Below are 13781 nucleotides of genomic sequence, written 5' to 3' on the forward strand. Positions count from 1 at the left end.
ATGTTCTTTCTCATGTATAGTGTCCAGTATGTGCCTAGGTCATACCGGTATTCAGCAAATCAGACTTGGATGCCTTGGAGAGTCTCTGAAAGTTTACAGACTAAGAAGAGATTGCAGATTGGATGCCTCATTTTTGCGATTTCTTGATAGTGGATGAATGAATGTTTCTAAATTCTTAGAGATTATATTTTAAAGTAAATGGTTATTAATTTCTAAATTAGAGGAGAATTCCATAAAGAGAATGAGTAAAATTCCATAAAGAGAATGCCATTCAGTTGAATAATGATACCTGTGTGCTAGATATTGTCTTCATGTGTTAAAAGTAGTTTTGATTCATCTAACTATGCAGATTGGTCTCTCCATTGAGGATTCCATTTTAATTTCTTAATTAATGATGCTTAACAAGTGTACTTTCAGAAAGTCTTATCTTTGCTGTACTGTTGGTTCAATTACCAGTTGGTTTTTTGGTGTAGAGATGTTATGAAGAGAAATCATTCACATTTTCTTCCCGGTGCCTTAAGATGTCCATTAGATATTATTGCTTGATAGCACTGTGCAGCTGGCTGAATCTTTTCTTGTTTCTTACCTTTCAGATGGCTTGGTTGACTGCCTAGACCCAGATTGCTGCCTCCAGTCTACTTGTCAAAATAGCCTGCTGTGCCGGGGTTCCCGTGATCCTCTTGACATCATACAACAGAGCCATTCTGGTTCACCAGCTGTAAAGTCATTCTATGATCGAATCAAGCTCTTAGTGGGGAAGGACAGCACTCATATCATTCCAGGAGAAAATCCCTTCAACAGCAGGTAGCAGCTGTAAATTTGACATTGCATTTGTGCAGTTGCATTGTACGGGAAAATTTCTCCCGGAGCTTTTACTCATGTTTTAACATGAGATGCTGCTTTCAGGTGCTTCACGTGTTTCCATTTCAGGGCACTCTAAGGGCAATTTATAATTTTGCCTTTGTTTTACAGCACTGAGTTTTATTAGCATTTTAACATACTGGCAACACCTAGAAGGTTTCTTCCACTGAGCAAGAGCCAAGAGCTTCTGAGCTTTATCATTTATGAAGACTGCAGTCTACAACAATGGAAAATGCCCACTAGTTAATAGTTAGAAGAGTACATGTAAATAATGCTGTAATACACTTCTTAATATTCAGTGCTTTAAAAAAAAAAAAAAAAAAAAAAAAAAAAGCTGCTGAAAACCACCCATCTTACTTCCAAGCAGTTTGCTCAGAAATAATCAAACTATATATGTGTGGATATGGGTTGGGGTCTTCAAGACAGTCTAAGAATTACAAATCTAGACTGAGCAGGAACTGGGTGCTTCAGAGCTGAAGCTCTTTTGGAAAATTGCGATTTGAAATTTTATATTTATTAAAAATTAAGTTTTATAGAGTTCTTGGTGATGGTTTTTGTAGTTCTGTTTTATTCATCTCAAATTTTAGTATCCATTGCTTTCAGTATTTCTTCATTTTAGAAATAAAAAGGTTCATTGGTGAGAATTTTCTTATTCAAGTTATTTCCTGAAATAGTGAACTTGAAGGTAGAAAAAGTTGTCACGAACCTTACTAGTTGTCTTCTGCCATAGGATGATTTATTTCTAAATCTGTTTTCTGCACTGTTCCCCTATAGGAACCTGTGTAATTATCTTCCTACAACTATTTGTGGGTTTTGTTTTTTTTTAAAAAAAAAAAATCAAGGAAAATTAATAATGCCAAGACAATCATCTTGGTCAGATTTATTTCCAAATAGACTTTCTCAAAAAGGTATGGATTTCTCTTAAATTCCATATTGTGTTAGGAAATGGTGATTTCAGAAAAATCAAGTTTGGCCTGAAGGGTCAAGAAATCATTGAAGAAAAGTAATGTTTTGGTTACTCAAATGACTCATTTTCATGAATAAGTTTCTTTTTTATGAAACTCATTTATTGGCGTAAATGTTCTCCCTTGTTTGCAATAAAAATATTAGGAAATAAGGAAATGATTGTTAAACAGCCAGTATAACACAGTTAGAAATGTACATCACAGCATCTTGAACATTTCAGAAGTAACAGAAAAGTCCTAAAAACAATCCCTGACATTACTAATGAAAATGAATATTCTCCAATATTAAATAGCTTTAGAAATGCATGTATAGGGGATAAATAAGCTGTCCCAGAATTCAACTAAATATTGTGAGTTTTTGGCAAAACACAGGTCAATTTAATCCCCTCATCCAATAGCTTGGACTGGGTCCAGAAATCAGGGTTCAATATCTGTCTTGTCAGGTTTCTGTGTGTGTCGATGTGCCCGAAGCCTCGTAAGGTTCATGGGCAGCTCCAGTCCTGCGGTGCAAAGGCAGTTCAGAATCAGGGCTTTTGATTTTCTGACTCACTCTGTAGCAACACATGAGAGTTGGTGGACCATGCTGGAAGCACTTAGTGCTGAAATAAAAATCTTTTCACCTAGGGCTACAGCAAAACTAAGTGTAGTGGTCCCTGAGATTAGGGGTTACAGTGAGGTTTAACTTTCCCCATGTTTCAGGATCATGTTGCCTTTTCTTCATGCTTCCACTGAAGATGGAAACCTATCTACATAGAGCTTCTCCTTTTCATCTCCCTTTTACTGTGCAGCTTCCCTTTCTCATCGGTTTCCCTCAGGATACAGGGAAGGTGGAAGGGAAAGGAGCCAGGAGATGGAGAGCCCTCTCCAGCTGGGAGAGCAGAGGAGAGAGGCAGGAACAGGCTGACCATGCCAGAGAGCAGCAGAGCGGGGAAAAGTGGGGCTTGCTCCTTCCAGTGCCGAGGAGGCTGCAAATGCAGTTGGGTGGGCCATTTCTGCCTGCTGTGCACTCACCAGCAGCAAAGCACTCTCAGAAGAGAAGATGACTGAATATGCCTTACTGTAGAGGAATAACTAGTCTTACTCTCCTTTAGTTTGAGCAAAGTAGGTAACCCGTTGGCCAAGAAACCTGTTTTGCCTGTGAATCAATCTGGCCGTGAATCAAATTCTCACTTCTGCTGACAAAGTGAAAAGCAAGGATTACGGATCAGGATCCAGTGCAGTGTACAAATGTCTGGTGATCCCTAAGATAAAGGTACATGCACCTTAATTTGGAAAACAAGTTATATAAAACAGGTATGGCATTACACCATGTGTTTGAGGTATCCTAGGCATCCAGAAACATCATATTGTACCCAGCCAGCTTTTTTTGTTTTTTTTTGAGAAGTGACTAGTCATCATTTCAGTGAGACCTCAGGGTCAGAGTTGTGGCTTGGCTGAACATGATGTAGCTTTCTGTTCCAATTTCTCCTCTGCAAAGCCTCATTAGGCAATCACATTTGCGTTCCAGCCCAAGGGAAGGCGCTACCTCGCATTCCGTATATACAGACCATATTGTATAGACAGCATTTTCTTCAGTTAAGTATATACAGAGAGCTGGGCAATATCATGGTATCTTCAGTATTCAAATAAACCTTGCAGTAAATCGGATTTAGAGTAAATGAGGCACAAATGTTCCACTACTCAGTTTATAAACACTGTAACTGTTTTCATAACTAACTTCAATACCTTTAATTATCTTTCTTCTTCAGTCTTGTGTCTCTTATAAGAGGCCAAGTGGTGACGACAGATGGAACGCCTCTAGTTGGGGTCAACGTGTCATTTGTCAAGTATCCAAAGTACGGCTATACCGTCACTCGTCAGGATGGCACGTGAGTTTGCTTGTTTCATTGAGTACCCATTTTTTATGTAATATCTTTGCTGATTAACAGATGGTGCAATCTAATGGTACCATACATTGTGTTCCTCCCAGGGCAAAGAGCTATTAAGTAAACACAAAAGTATTTTTTCACATGGCATTTTGAATACTAAATGAAAGTAAATATGAAAAGGCTGACTTCTGATAATAATGCGTTAGCAGTCAGACTCCCTTCAAATAAATTGCTCTGTATCTGTGAAAACATTTGTGGTCTACAGAAATACCCAGCTGAGACCAGCAATATTTTAGTTTAAAATGCAAGGCAGGCTAATGCTGCTGGGGGGGCGGGGGGGGGGAATGGTATCATTTTAGAATAACATATTTTGTTAAAAGTTCCCTTCTGTCTCTCTTTCCTTTTGAAGATCCACTATATTTTGTTTTTCTTCAGGGTAAAATATATTCAAAGGATTATAATTGAATATATTTAGACATTTTCCTGCTGTGCAAAGAAGAGCTTTTTCCCCCCTTGTATTATCTGATTTGAAATGTGCACGAATTCAGAAACCCAAAATTAATGTGTCATGGTTTATCTACTTTACTGGCTGTGGTAACTAAAACAGCATATCTATGACACATACATTGTAAACATTTGCCATTTTTTTCTTGATCTTTCATGCAAACTATTGAATTGAAATACTTAATATGAGTCAATTGAACTACAGAGTATTTCATGTCCACGTATCTGCTGTTATAATAAAAGTATAACATTGTTGATTTCAGTGGTTTAATACTACAGCAATGTATGAGCTGAACTCTATTTAGATCTAAATGAAATCATTGAGTAATTTGTTACATTGCCAGTATTTACATGAAACAACTGATAACTAGTTCTGTTGTCAGTACAACCTAGAAGTATTCTTTGCCTTCAGGACAGATTTCAAAATGCTTGCAGAGCTATGCACTGCTGCTGTGATTATATAGGGATTTGGGAGTAAATATCTAATCTCTCTGAAAAATGATAGATCAATTATCCTGGAGACAGGAATTCTTATCTTATTTGTAGAACAGGAACAGCAAAACTTTTCATTATTATTCTTACTGCTACCTGTCCCATTCTGTTTCGTGATGGACAGCATCTATTAGTAAAGGGATAATTCAGCGTCCAGCTCAGTATGAATTTGGTTTCTCTGCTGGTTCTATGTATAAAGGTGACTAGTGATAATAAACGTGGCGGTTTGTTCTTTTATTGAAATTTATTTTAATGTAGGTTTTATAACGTATAGGAACAACATTTGTTCAGATGACTACAAATTGCTGCTTGTCTTGACTGTATTTCATTCAGTCAGTTGTTTAGTTGCCAGAGGTTCACATCGCATTACCAATAATTTGAAGCATGACACTTAAAATACACATATTGCTATGATACTCCATTAGCCAGGAATGTTATCACTGGAATTATTCAGTCTCATCACCTATAAACCCCATGTTTTTCTAGGTTTGACTTGGTTGCAAACGGTGGAGCATCCCTAACTTTGCACTTCGAACGGGCCCCATTTATGAGTCAGGAAAGGACAGTATGGTTGCCGTGGAACAGCTTCTATGCCATGGACACACTCGTGATGAAGACAGAGGAGAACTCCATTCCCAGCTGTGATCTAAGTGGCTTTGTCCGTCCTGATCCAGTCATCATTTCATCACCACTTTCCACTTTCTTCAGTGATGCTCCTGGCCGAAATCCCATTGTACCAGAAACCCAGGTAAGAATAGCGTGAGTGAACAGGATATAAAAATCAGTGGTCAGATGCTACTGCTGACCTAAGCACTTGCCACCATCACCATTTGTCCCCGGGAACTGTTATAACAAATAACTCTGTAGGGTTGCATTATTTCTGACAGAACTTGCAATAAAACTCTTGTTCTTATTTGTGCTTTTGCAGTGGACTCCCTTTAAAATAGAGAGAGAGAGACCAAATAATTTTTTGTCCAGAAACAGGAGCTGAGCTCTATCACTGCACTGATTTGAGGATAGCCATTACCACTAGTAGAAAATCATTTGTTCATAAAAAATATGCAGAGATACTATTCTAAAAAATAAAATAGCAATAATGTAAAATGTTTGATCTTTTCCCTATTTAGGTTCTTCACGAAGAAATTGAGATCCCTGGCTCGAGTATAAAGCTCAACTACCTGAGTTCCCGTACTGCTGGATATAAATCCTTACTTAAGATCATCATGACTCAGTCACTTGTGCCACTGAATCTGATCAAAGTTCATTTGATGGTAGCAGTAGAAGGGCATCTATTTCAAAAATCATTTCAGGCATCTCCCAACTTGGCTTATACATTTATCTGGGACAAAACAGATGCATATGGTCAGAAGGTTTATGGGTTGTCAGATGCTGTAGGTAAGTCAGCATATGCAAACTCAAAAACTTTCCAAACACTTGCAATTTTTAGTAAGAAAACTGCAAAGATTTTCTAAGAGAAGCAAATGTAGACTAAACAGTTCTTGTCTTCCATACACAGATTATGCTGCAATCTATGCAGCATGTTTCTTTTACATATTTAAAAAATCACATTCAGGGGGTCTACTGCCATATCCGTGTTTCCTGATCAGTAGCTGACTTAGAAATTTTAGACCTGCCAACTGGAAAAACTGGCCACAGGGACTTAGGCAAAACATGGTACATCACTGTCTTTATATTCTTTCAGTTAACGAATAAATCTCATATCCGAACTGACTGGCATTCTTTGGTGCACTGGGAGTCTCACACATACTGTTATTCCAGCCTTCTGTAGTGTAATACATTTGAAATAAAATAGTGTTTTTATAATGCTGTTCAGTCTAACAGTTTTACAGATTATTTTTTTTTTATTTCCCTTATTTATAGATTTTCATTCTAGTGGCTAGGAAAGTGGGTGATTATCACAATATTTTTAAGTTTTCAATTTAATTTGAATATCAGAAAAAAAATTAATATAACAGTGCTAAAGACTGTGCGTTAGAGATGTGCCAATGTGGAAATAAAAACTTAGATTATAGTTCTTTTCCATATTTTTCTAAAATCTTCTTTGCTACAGCTTCTCTTTCTTACATTATTGCATAGGATATTGCTTTCCTGAGTAATGCTAACTGTGTGTGTGCTTAAAAACACACCAAATTTTCACTGCTCCTTGAAATATGGCATGTAAAGTGAACACAATAAATTCTGTGAACATCTGGCAAATTAAGAGTTTGATCTTGTCCTGTTATCTGATAGGAGAATTTTATTATCTTTTTTTAATTATATTTCTCACTCTTCCCTCACCAAACCAGTCACTTCCCGAAGCCAGCTATTCAAAGAAAAGTGATCAGATCCCTGCAGAGTACATATGAATGAAGTTTCAAATTTGTGTCTAGTCAAAGATCTGAATTTAATATTGTAGATGAAAAGAGGGGAATATAATCACTTCATCTTTTTGAGGGGGCAGGGGACTGGAATGCTGATCCATTTGAATATGCCCTGGACATTTAATTTAGTGTTTGTTCAGCAAGTATATTAGATTTTATTTGTATTTTTTTCAGTTTCTGTGGGTTTTGAATATGAGACTTGCCCCAGTCTGATTTTGTGGGAGAAGAGGACAGCACTGCTGCAAGGATTTGAACTAGATCCTTCCAATCTAGGAGGATGGTCTTTGGATAAGCATCACGTACTTAATGTCAAGAGTGGTGAGTTAGTTCCACATGTTTTCCATGCTATATGGAGTTTTGTCTGGGAACACTTTTTATTTACGTTATATTTACCCTTCGACAAATGAAATTTCTTCACTCTTTTTGTTTCTTCTTTAGTTTTATAAGGAATGGGACATGTTTCAGTTGTCAGAAAAATTCTGTAGATTTTCAACAGATTTTTTACCCTCCTACAAAACATCAATTTATAAAAGTCCAAATCTTTATCCTCTATTCTGTTGTTCATTTATCTGCTTGTAATTAGTTCCTGTCATCCTTCCCTGTTTGTCTGATCTTAACCACATCCATTCCTGGTTCCTTTTGTTTGACTTTTTCCTTTCTTATTTGAGATAGAGTTTAAAAGGAGTATGAGACTGTGACAAGATACTGATTCTTATTTATCTTTTCCTTGTGCCACCTGCTTGGTTTTTGCTCACTTCTCTTTAAGTACCCTAAACTGAATATTCTTGGTCTTCACATTTTATCCAGAGACTCCCAGGGAATTGAATGCTTAGCATATATTTCATTTAATTCCTGTAAAGTGTTTTCTATAGCCTTCCCGCTCTTTCTTGCATTAACAATTGCAGAATATACTGTCACTCAAGAAATCAAAAGTAATGTTCAGAATAGGCAAGATCAAGCTATTTGAACATACTTCAAGTGCTGTGCAGAAAATCAGACACTGCTGAGATGGCCTTTTGGATAGAGCGTGATATTCGTTGCTGTCATCAGTGATGGCAACAGTTCTTGTCCCTGGGGAGCCAGTTGCTTTACATTAGAACCATGCAACTATATTTCCAAGAGAGCATGTGGCTAAAAGTTTCTGACCAGATTTCTGCAACCTTTGATGGTGTTGAAATTGGTCACTCTGCCTGAGAATCCACTCCTTTCTTAGAACAGGTATCTACTTTAGAACAAGTATGTTTAAAAGAGAGAACCCATCTTAAATGCATTTCTTGAAATCTAATAAAGGTCCTTAACACTAGTTCCCCTCTTGTCTTTCATCAGCAACCCAGAGCAGCCCTTTTAGGAGTTTCATCTTTCTTCCTCCTATCTTTTCCTTTTCTGCACTGTCCCCTTTTTCAGCATCTCCATTTGTGTCATGAAGAAAATGAGAAAGACTGGGAGGGGGAAAGAGAAAAGTGAGGTTGGAACAAAATTCCAAACAAAATGTAACATAGAAATTGGATTCAATGGATCTGTGTGCACTAATAAGGAACACTTCCTCTCTGCTATTTCCTTCCTCACTTCCCAGTTTTTAAGACAGTTTAATAATTGTGCCAGGCTGGAAGGATGTCTGATGGTATTTTTGAAGCACCATGGTTTTAAGTTTGGGTTTGTGTTTGTAGTTGTTTAAGTGTGTGTGCTTTAAAAGAGAATCCTCATTACACCTTTATTGTTTTCTACTGCAAACCTATTTCACTGTTTTTGCACTGTTAGAGAACCAGTGCTGAAGTCATTTCACTGTTTAGTCCTTAACAGCAGCTGTTGAAAGGAGAACTACCTGAAGTCACCTGTAACAAATGACTGTAATAACCACTTCTCCTCCTGTCTGTTATTAGGTATATTGCACAAAGGCAATGGAGAAAATCAGTTTCTAACTCAACAGCCAGCTGTGATAACCAGCATTATGGGGAATGGGCGCCGAAGAAGCATATCCTGTCCTAGCTGCAATGGTCTTGCAGAAGGAAATAAGCTTTTGGCCCCTGTAGCACTGGCCGTGGGAATTGATGGAAGTCTCTTTGTTGGAGATTTTAACTATATTCGGCGTATCTTCCCATCCAAGAATGTTACTAGTATATTGGAGCTGAGGTAAGACGTTAATCTTAGCACTTCAATTCTGCAGCCTGTGCTTAAATCAGCCTTTACCATTATTTTTATAATTTTGTAAAACATTGTCACTTTCAACCTATTTAAATTCCAGTGGAGAAATGGGGCACAGAAATGCATAGTTCAAACTCTGTAACTAATCAGACTAGAGTTAGAGCTAATGAATATAGAGAAGGACTAAAGAGTACAAACTTAAAAAAAGTACAGTAGTACACACCATCTTGTTCTTCCCTGGTGGTTATCATTCGATACGATCTCCCTTGATTACTGTACATCATTTAGTTTTGTTTGATAACTACAGAACTGACTGCCCTACGGCATTGAGCCACAGTGATAAACAAAGAAGTCTCGGGAAATTAGAAGGGAGGTTTTCATATCAATCATGTAGAGAGGCACTTTCCCACTTCCTTCCTGTTCTTGTAAGCTTATTTCTGTAGCTTGGCAAGTGCAGTAAAGACTGACATACAGAGTCACTTTGTAACATCAGAACTCTTTCCAAGATCATATTTCTATTCCCCGAAAAAACATTAAGATTTGGTCACTTAATAGGGAGGGCATGAGTGTAGAGTGTACCACTTCACCCATTTCTGTTTCATCTCCTTTTTTTCATTCCTCTAGGAGAGGCAAGAGCTATTGCTTCAAACCATAACTCATGTAACTGTTTTTTATTGTTACTACACTATTGATTACTTGGCAGAAAAATAAGGAAAAACATCTTGCACTGGCTGTCTTCTGATACTTCTGCAGCCTACTCAGGCAAAAGAATAGTGTTCTTGTAAACTGGATGTAGCTGCAAAACACGTTGAGTGAATTTAGGTCATTAGTCTTTTTTTTATGATATGACCAGTAGCCAATTCCTCTGCTTCTACTGTGCTGTTAGTTTTTAATTAGTGGGGGAAAATGCAGAATGATTGGGCTGTTACAGAATGGGAGGCCTAGCTCTATTTCACACCTCTCTTCCATTCATGTCATTCTGTTGATGTCACTGTTGTGAATTCCAATTTATATTAAGATAAAAGAGATCAAGTTCAGGCCAGTTCTACTCGGAGATCCCTCTCTGGCACCTATCCATTAGGCTGCCTCATTATCCAGAGGTTTAAAAAAAAAAAAAAAAAAAAAGTCAAAATCATCCAGTGTTTTCTGCTGGCAGCTCAGTATAGACCACAGAAGGTAGCTGGTACGGCTGTATGACTTGCTATAAACATTTATATCAGTATACACTATAACTCTGCATTACATAGAATATGCCAATGTGTTTTCTTCCAACTAATTCAGGTCTGTCTAGCTTTCTAGTAAATAGTACTACAGCTGTATAGGTGAAGAGAAACATTTTCAAACTAGGATAATTAAAAGGCATTTATATCCATTTCACTTCCAAATGCCAGTCACTGACAAACTTTTGTAGTACATCAGATACTTGAAAATGTTATCTTCAGCTTTATGACATTACTAGTCTGAGAATTTTGCTTTCTGCCTATGCAAGGAACAACTTAGACTTTTCAGAGTGTGTGAGCAGAAAGGACAACAGTAAAGATGAAGAAGCCTATCTTCTGTTTCTGCTCTTGTCCATGTTCTCTTTTCTTTTATGAAAGTCTGTTTCCCATAGAGTAGTTTCTTTAGCTTCTGCTATGACTATTAACAATGAACAATGAAGCTATTGTGTTTTGAGTACTGTTGGACAGCTACAAATGACTTGACACCCAGTTTATTAGGATTTCCAATGATCTTTTCCATACCCTGTTCTCCAAATGGAATTAGGGCTCATTGCAGCAAACATTACTTATAGAAGTAATTGTGATTCAGTGGTCACTTCAAAATACATACGACTTAAATGATTTAAATCTTCAAACTCTTAACCATTTAAGTATGAATGAGAATGAGTCTTCAGCTACTATCAAATAGCTCATATAATATGCAAATAGTGTTTCCATAACCATTACAAACTAAATGTATCACTTCGTTTAGATTTAACAGTAGGTATAATTTGGTTTTTACATAAGCCAATATAAATCTTTATAAGTCAGAATAAGCCAGCGTGCATATTTCCTTTGCACTGTCCTTTCTGAAGGTACTTGATCGAAGTGGCTAATAGAAATTTTGTCTCAGAAGTGCTGCATGTCACACTTAACGTTGGTATTGCAAGTTTGGGGCTGTGCACTGAGTTCTGCAGCTCAGCAGTCATGCACCTCACTGTTTTATTCAATTTATATTCCTATAAAGAAAACCACAGTGAAGCCCTGTAGTGTGGAGAATGTATTAATTTACTTCTGGGAAGTAGAGGATGCTTTTCTTTTATCTTGTGTCTAGACAGAAAACTAGGTATCAATTAATGCTACACATCTCCCATTGCACAGGATCTTACTGCACACTTAAAAGGTATTTTTTTCTTTACCCTAACATTTGTTTTGATTGGCTTAACTAGAATCTACAAAAAAATGCTACCAAGTAGCAGTCAAACTTGCCTTGAGCAGTTATTTTAGTGTCTGGGGGAGAAGAAAATAAACTGTGTAATAGAAATTTGTTTAGTTTTCCAACAGGCTATTTCTATTTTGATTAAAGACGTTTCAACGAGCTGTCTGAGAATATCCTAATCCCAGTGCTTCCCCACTCTCACTTCTGTATTCAGAAACTGCCAGTTTCTCTCCCTCCTAGCCCAGAAGCTACGTATATTTCCATGTGAAAACTCTCTCAGTGGTCCAGAAAGCTTCCTGCAGCATACAGGGGGGTGGGGGATGAGGGAAGGGGTGTCATACTAGGGAACTAGATGCAAGCGGATCACTCTCAGTCGTTCTTCATCCATAAACCAAGCTAAGGCTAGTGCTGAAAAGAGATATCTTCTCCTGTGTCCTTTTGTAAAATAAAACAAATACTATGTTTGCTTTACCATCTATTCTTCAGCTAACTGTTTGTTCTTTTTCCTTCTGTTCCCCTTCTATAAAGAAATAAAGAGTTTAAACATAGGTAAGACACGAGCTCTTTCCCATATAATTTGATATGGTTTGTTTGCTTCATTGTGTTTGCTTTTTGTGTTGTGCTTCTTGTGTACCGTTATGTTCTTCATGTACCATATATAGAAACATTTTATGTGCTAATTGTGTGTTATGAATATGATAAGCGTTAGCAATTATGAAATGTAGTCAAAAAGCAACCAAATAAGTTCTGACAGTAATTAGAATTTTCTAGTAGAATGCAAATATAATGAACCCCAAGCTAACTTCTATATAAACAGTTCTCACTGCTGTCTGTAATTGGTCTAAGTGGTTGAGGTAAACTACAACAGCAGTTTTACAAATGCCAGAGAGGTTCACAAAAACACTAACAACTGGAAGTAGGTCAAAAATGCATTTTCCGGTCATTAGAGATTTTTCTGAACCCTCTGTCCTTTTTTTTTTTTTTTTTTTTATAAGTTAGTTTCTATTTTCTTTCACTGAATGCGTTTCACAGTCAGCCTATGAGGCTGGTTGTGTGCAACCAGTAGATGGAATCACTGTAAGGTTCATAAGGGAGGTGTGACCTTTCTGGATGCTAGGAGAAAAGGGTTTTCCTCTTAGCACTAGGCTTCCTGGATGCGAGCAGCATAGGAAATGCTTGTACCTTCCTCCATGTCATACCTTGCCAGGTGGATAGGGTTGTTCACGCTGCAGAAGATCAAGTGCAAGAACAAGGAGAGCTGCTATAAGCTCTTCCATACTGTTCTGTCCATGACCTCTTCCATTTCTGCCATATAAGTTAGATGCAAAAGCCAGTCTGGAGTAAACAATATAATTACCTGTTCATAATATATTTTGGTATATGAAGTGTAACTCCACTGGATTTTCTTATCTATATGAATTAATTCACAATTTGCTGATGGTTACTGGTGATGCTGGAGGCTCCTCATTTGCAATTATAAGCGTAGTTAATTTTTCAGGTGCTTAGAGATTTGCTCTGGGCAGCTTCTCTTTTTTGGTTATATTTCAAGAAAAGCTATTGCTAGCAGTGTTGATGCATGTATGAGAAGAATAGCAAGCACAAGCGGGTGCTGCCTGCACTTGCTGTCAGGCACCAGGCTTCCTAGCAGACCAGAGTAAGGTTGCAGGTGGTAGCTGCTGCCCTCACCAGGGAGGTTAGAGGAAGAGGCATTATTGGCAGAGGCCTCTGAGCAATATCAGTGTTAGGGAGAATCTTTTAAAGCAAGGTACACTCCTTCATTTCCTGTAATTCAAATAAAGGATTACCATGGCACAGAGAAAAGAGAAGATCTTTAGTTTTTCAGATGCCAGTTGGAGAACTATTTGCTATTCATTTCTAAAACACATCTCACTATTTGAGGTAAGAAACTCTTAGGTGTTTTTGGAGGCAGTGAATGCACGTTGCCTTCCACTAGTTGTCCTTGTGCCAAAATCCCTCAGATATTTTTTGTGGAGAGTCTTCCTCCATCTGTTCCCTTACAGAGATCAAGAGAAGTAAATATAACAGGTCAGCAGCTCCAGCGAGTTGCTCCCCTGATGGAGAACAGAAGCTAATGACCCACACCCTGGGAAGACTGCCCTGAGGGAGACTGCAGGGAGAAAGACAGGGTG

General features: G+C 37.7%; 1 protein-coding gene across 11 annotated transcripts in view; it reads left to right on the forward strand.

The window, feature by feature from the left end:
• TENM2 (teneurin transmembrane protein 2) overlaps window positions 1–13781 on the forward strand; it is an 823338-nt gene that overhangs the window by 783411 nt on the left and 26146 nt on the right. For 6 of the 11 annotated variants that reach the window (XM_035338974.1, XM_035338979.1, XM_035338973.1 and 3 more), the window contains 7 exons: window positions 594–804; window positions 3575–3694; window positions 5177–5438; window positions 5818–6085; window positions 7246–7389; window positions 8952–9201; window positions 12160–12180. In XM_035338974.1, coding sequence (XP_035194865.1) covers window positions 594–804; window positions 3575–3694; window positions 5177–5438; window positions 5818–6085; window positions 7246–7389; window positions 8952–9201; window positions 12160–12180 — 1276 coding nt within the window. Of the gene's footprint in view, window positions 1–593; window positions 808–3574; window positions 3695–5176; window positions 5439–5817; window positions 6086–7245; window positions 7390–8951; window positions 9202–12159; window positions 12181–13781 lie in introns of all 11 variants that reach the window. The other 5 variants (XM_035338975.1, XM_035338972.1, XM_035338982.1 and 2 more) reach the window with 2 other exon arrangements.

This window comes from Oxyura jamaicensis, chromosome 13 (genome assembly GCF_011077185.1).
Source record: "Oxyura jamaicensis isolate SHBP4307 breed ruddy duck chromosome 13, BPBGC_Ojam_1.0, whole genome shotgun sequence".
Classification (NCBI taxonomy): Eukaryota; Metazoa; Chordata; class Aves; order Anseriformes; family Anatidae; genus Oxyura; species Oxyura jamaicensis.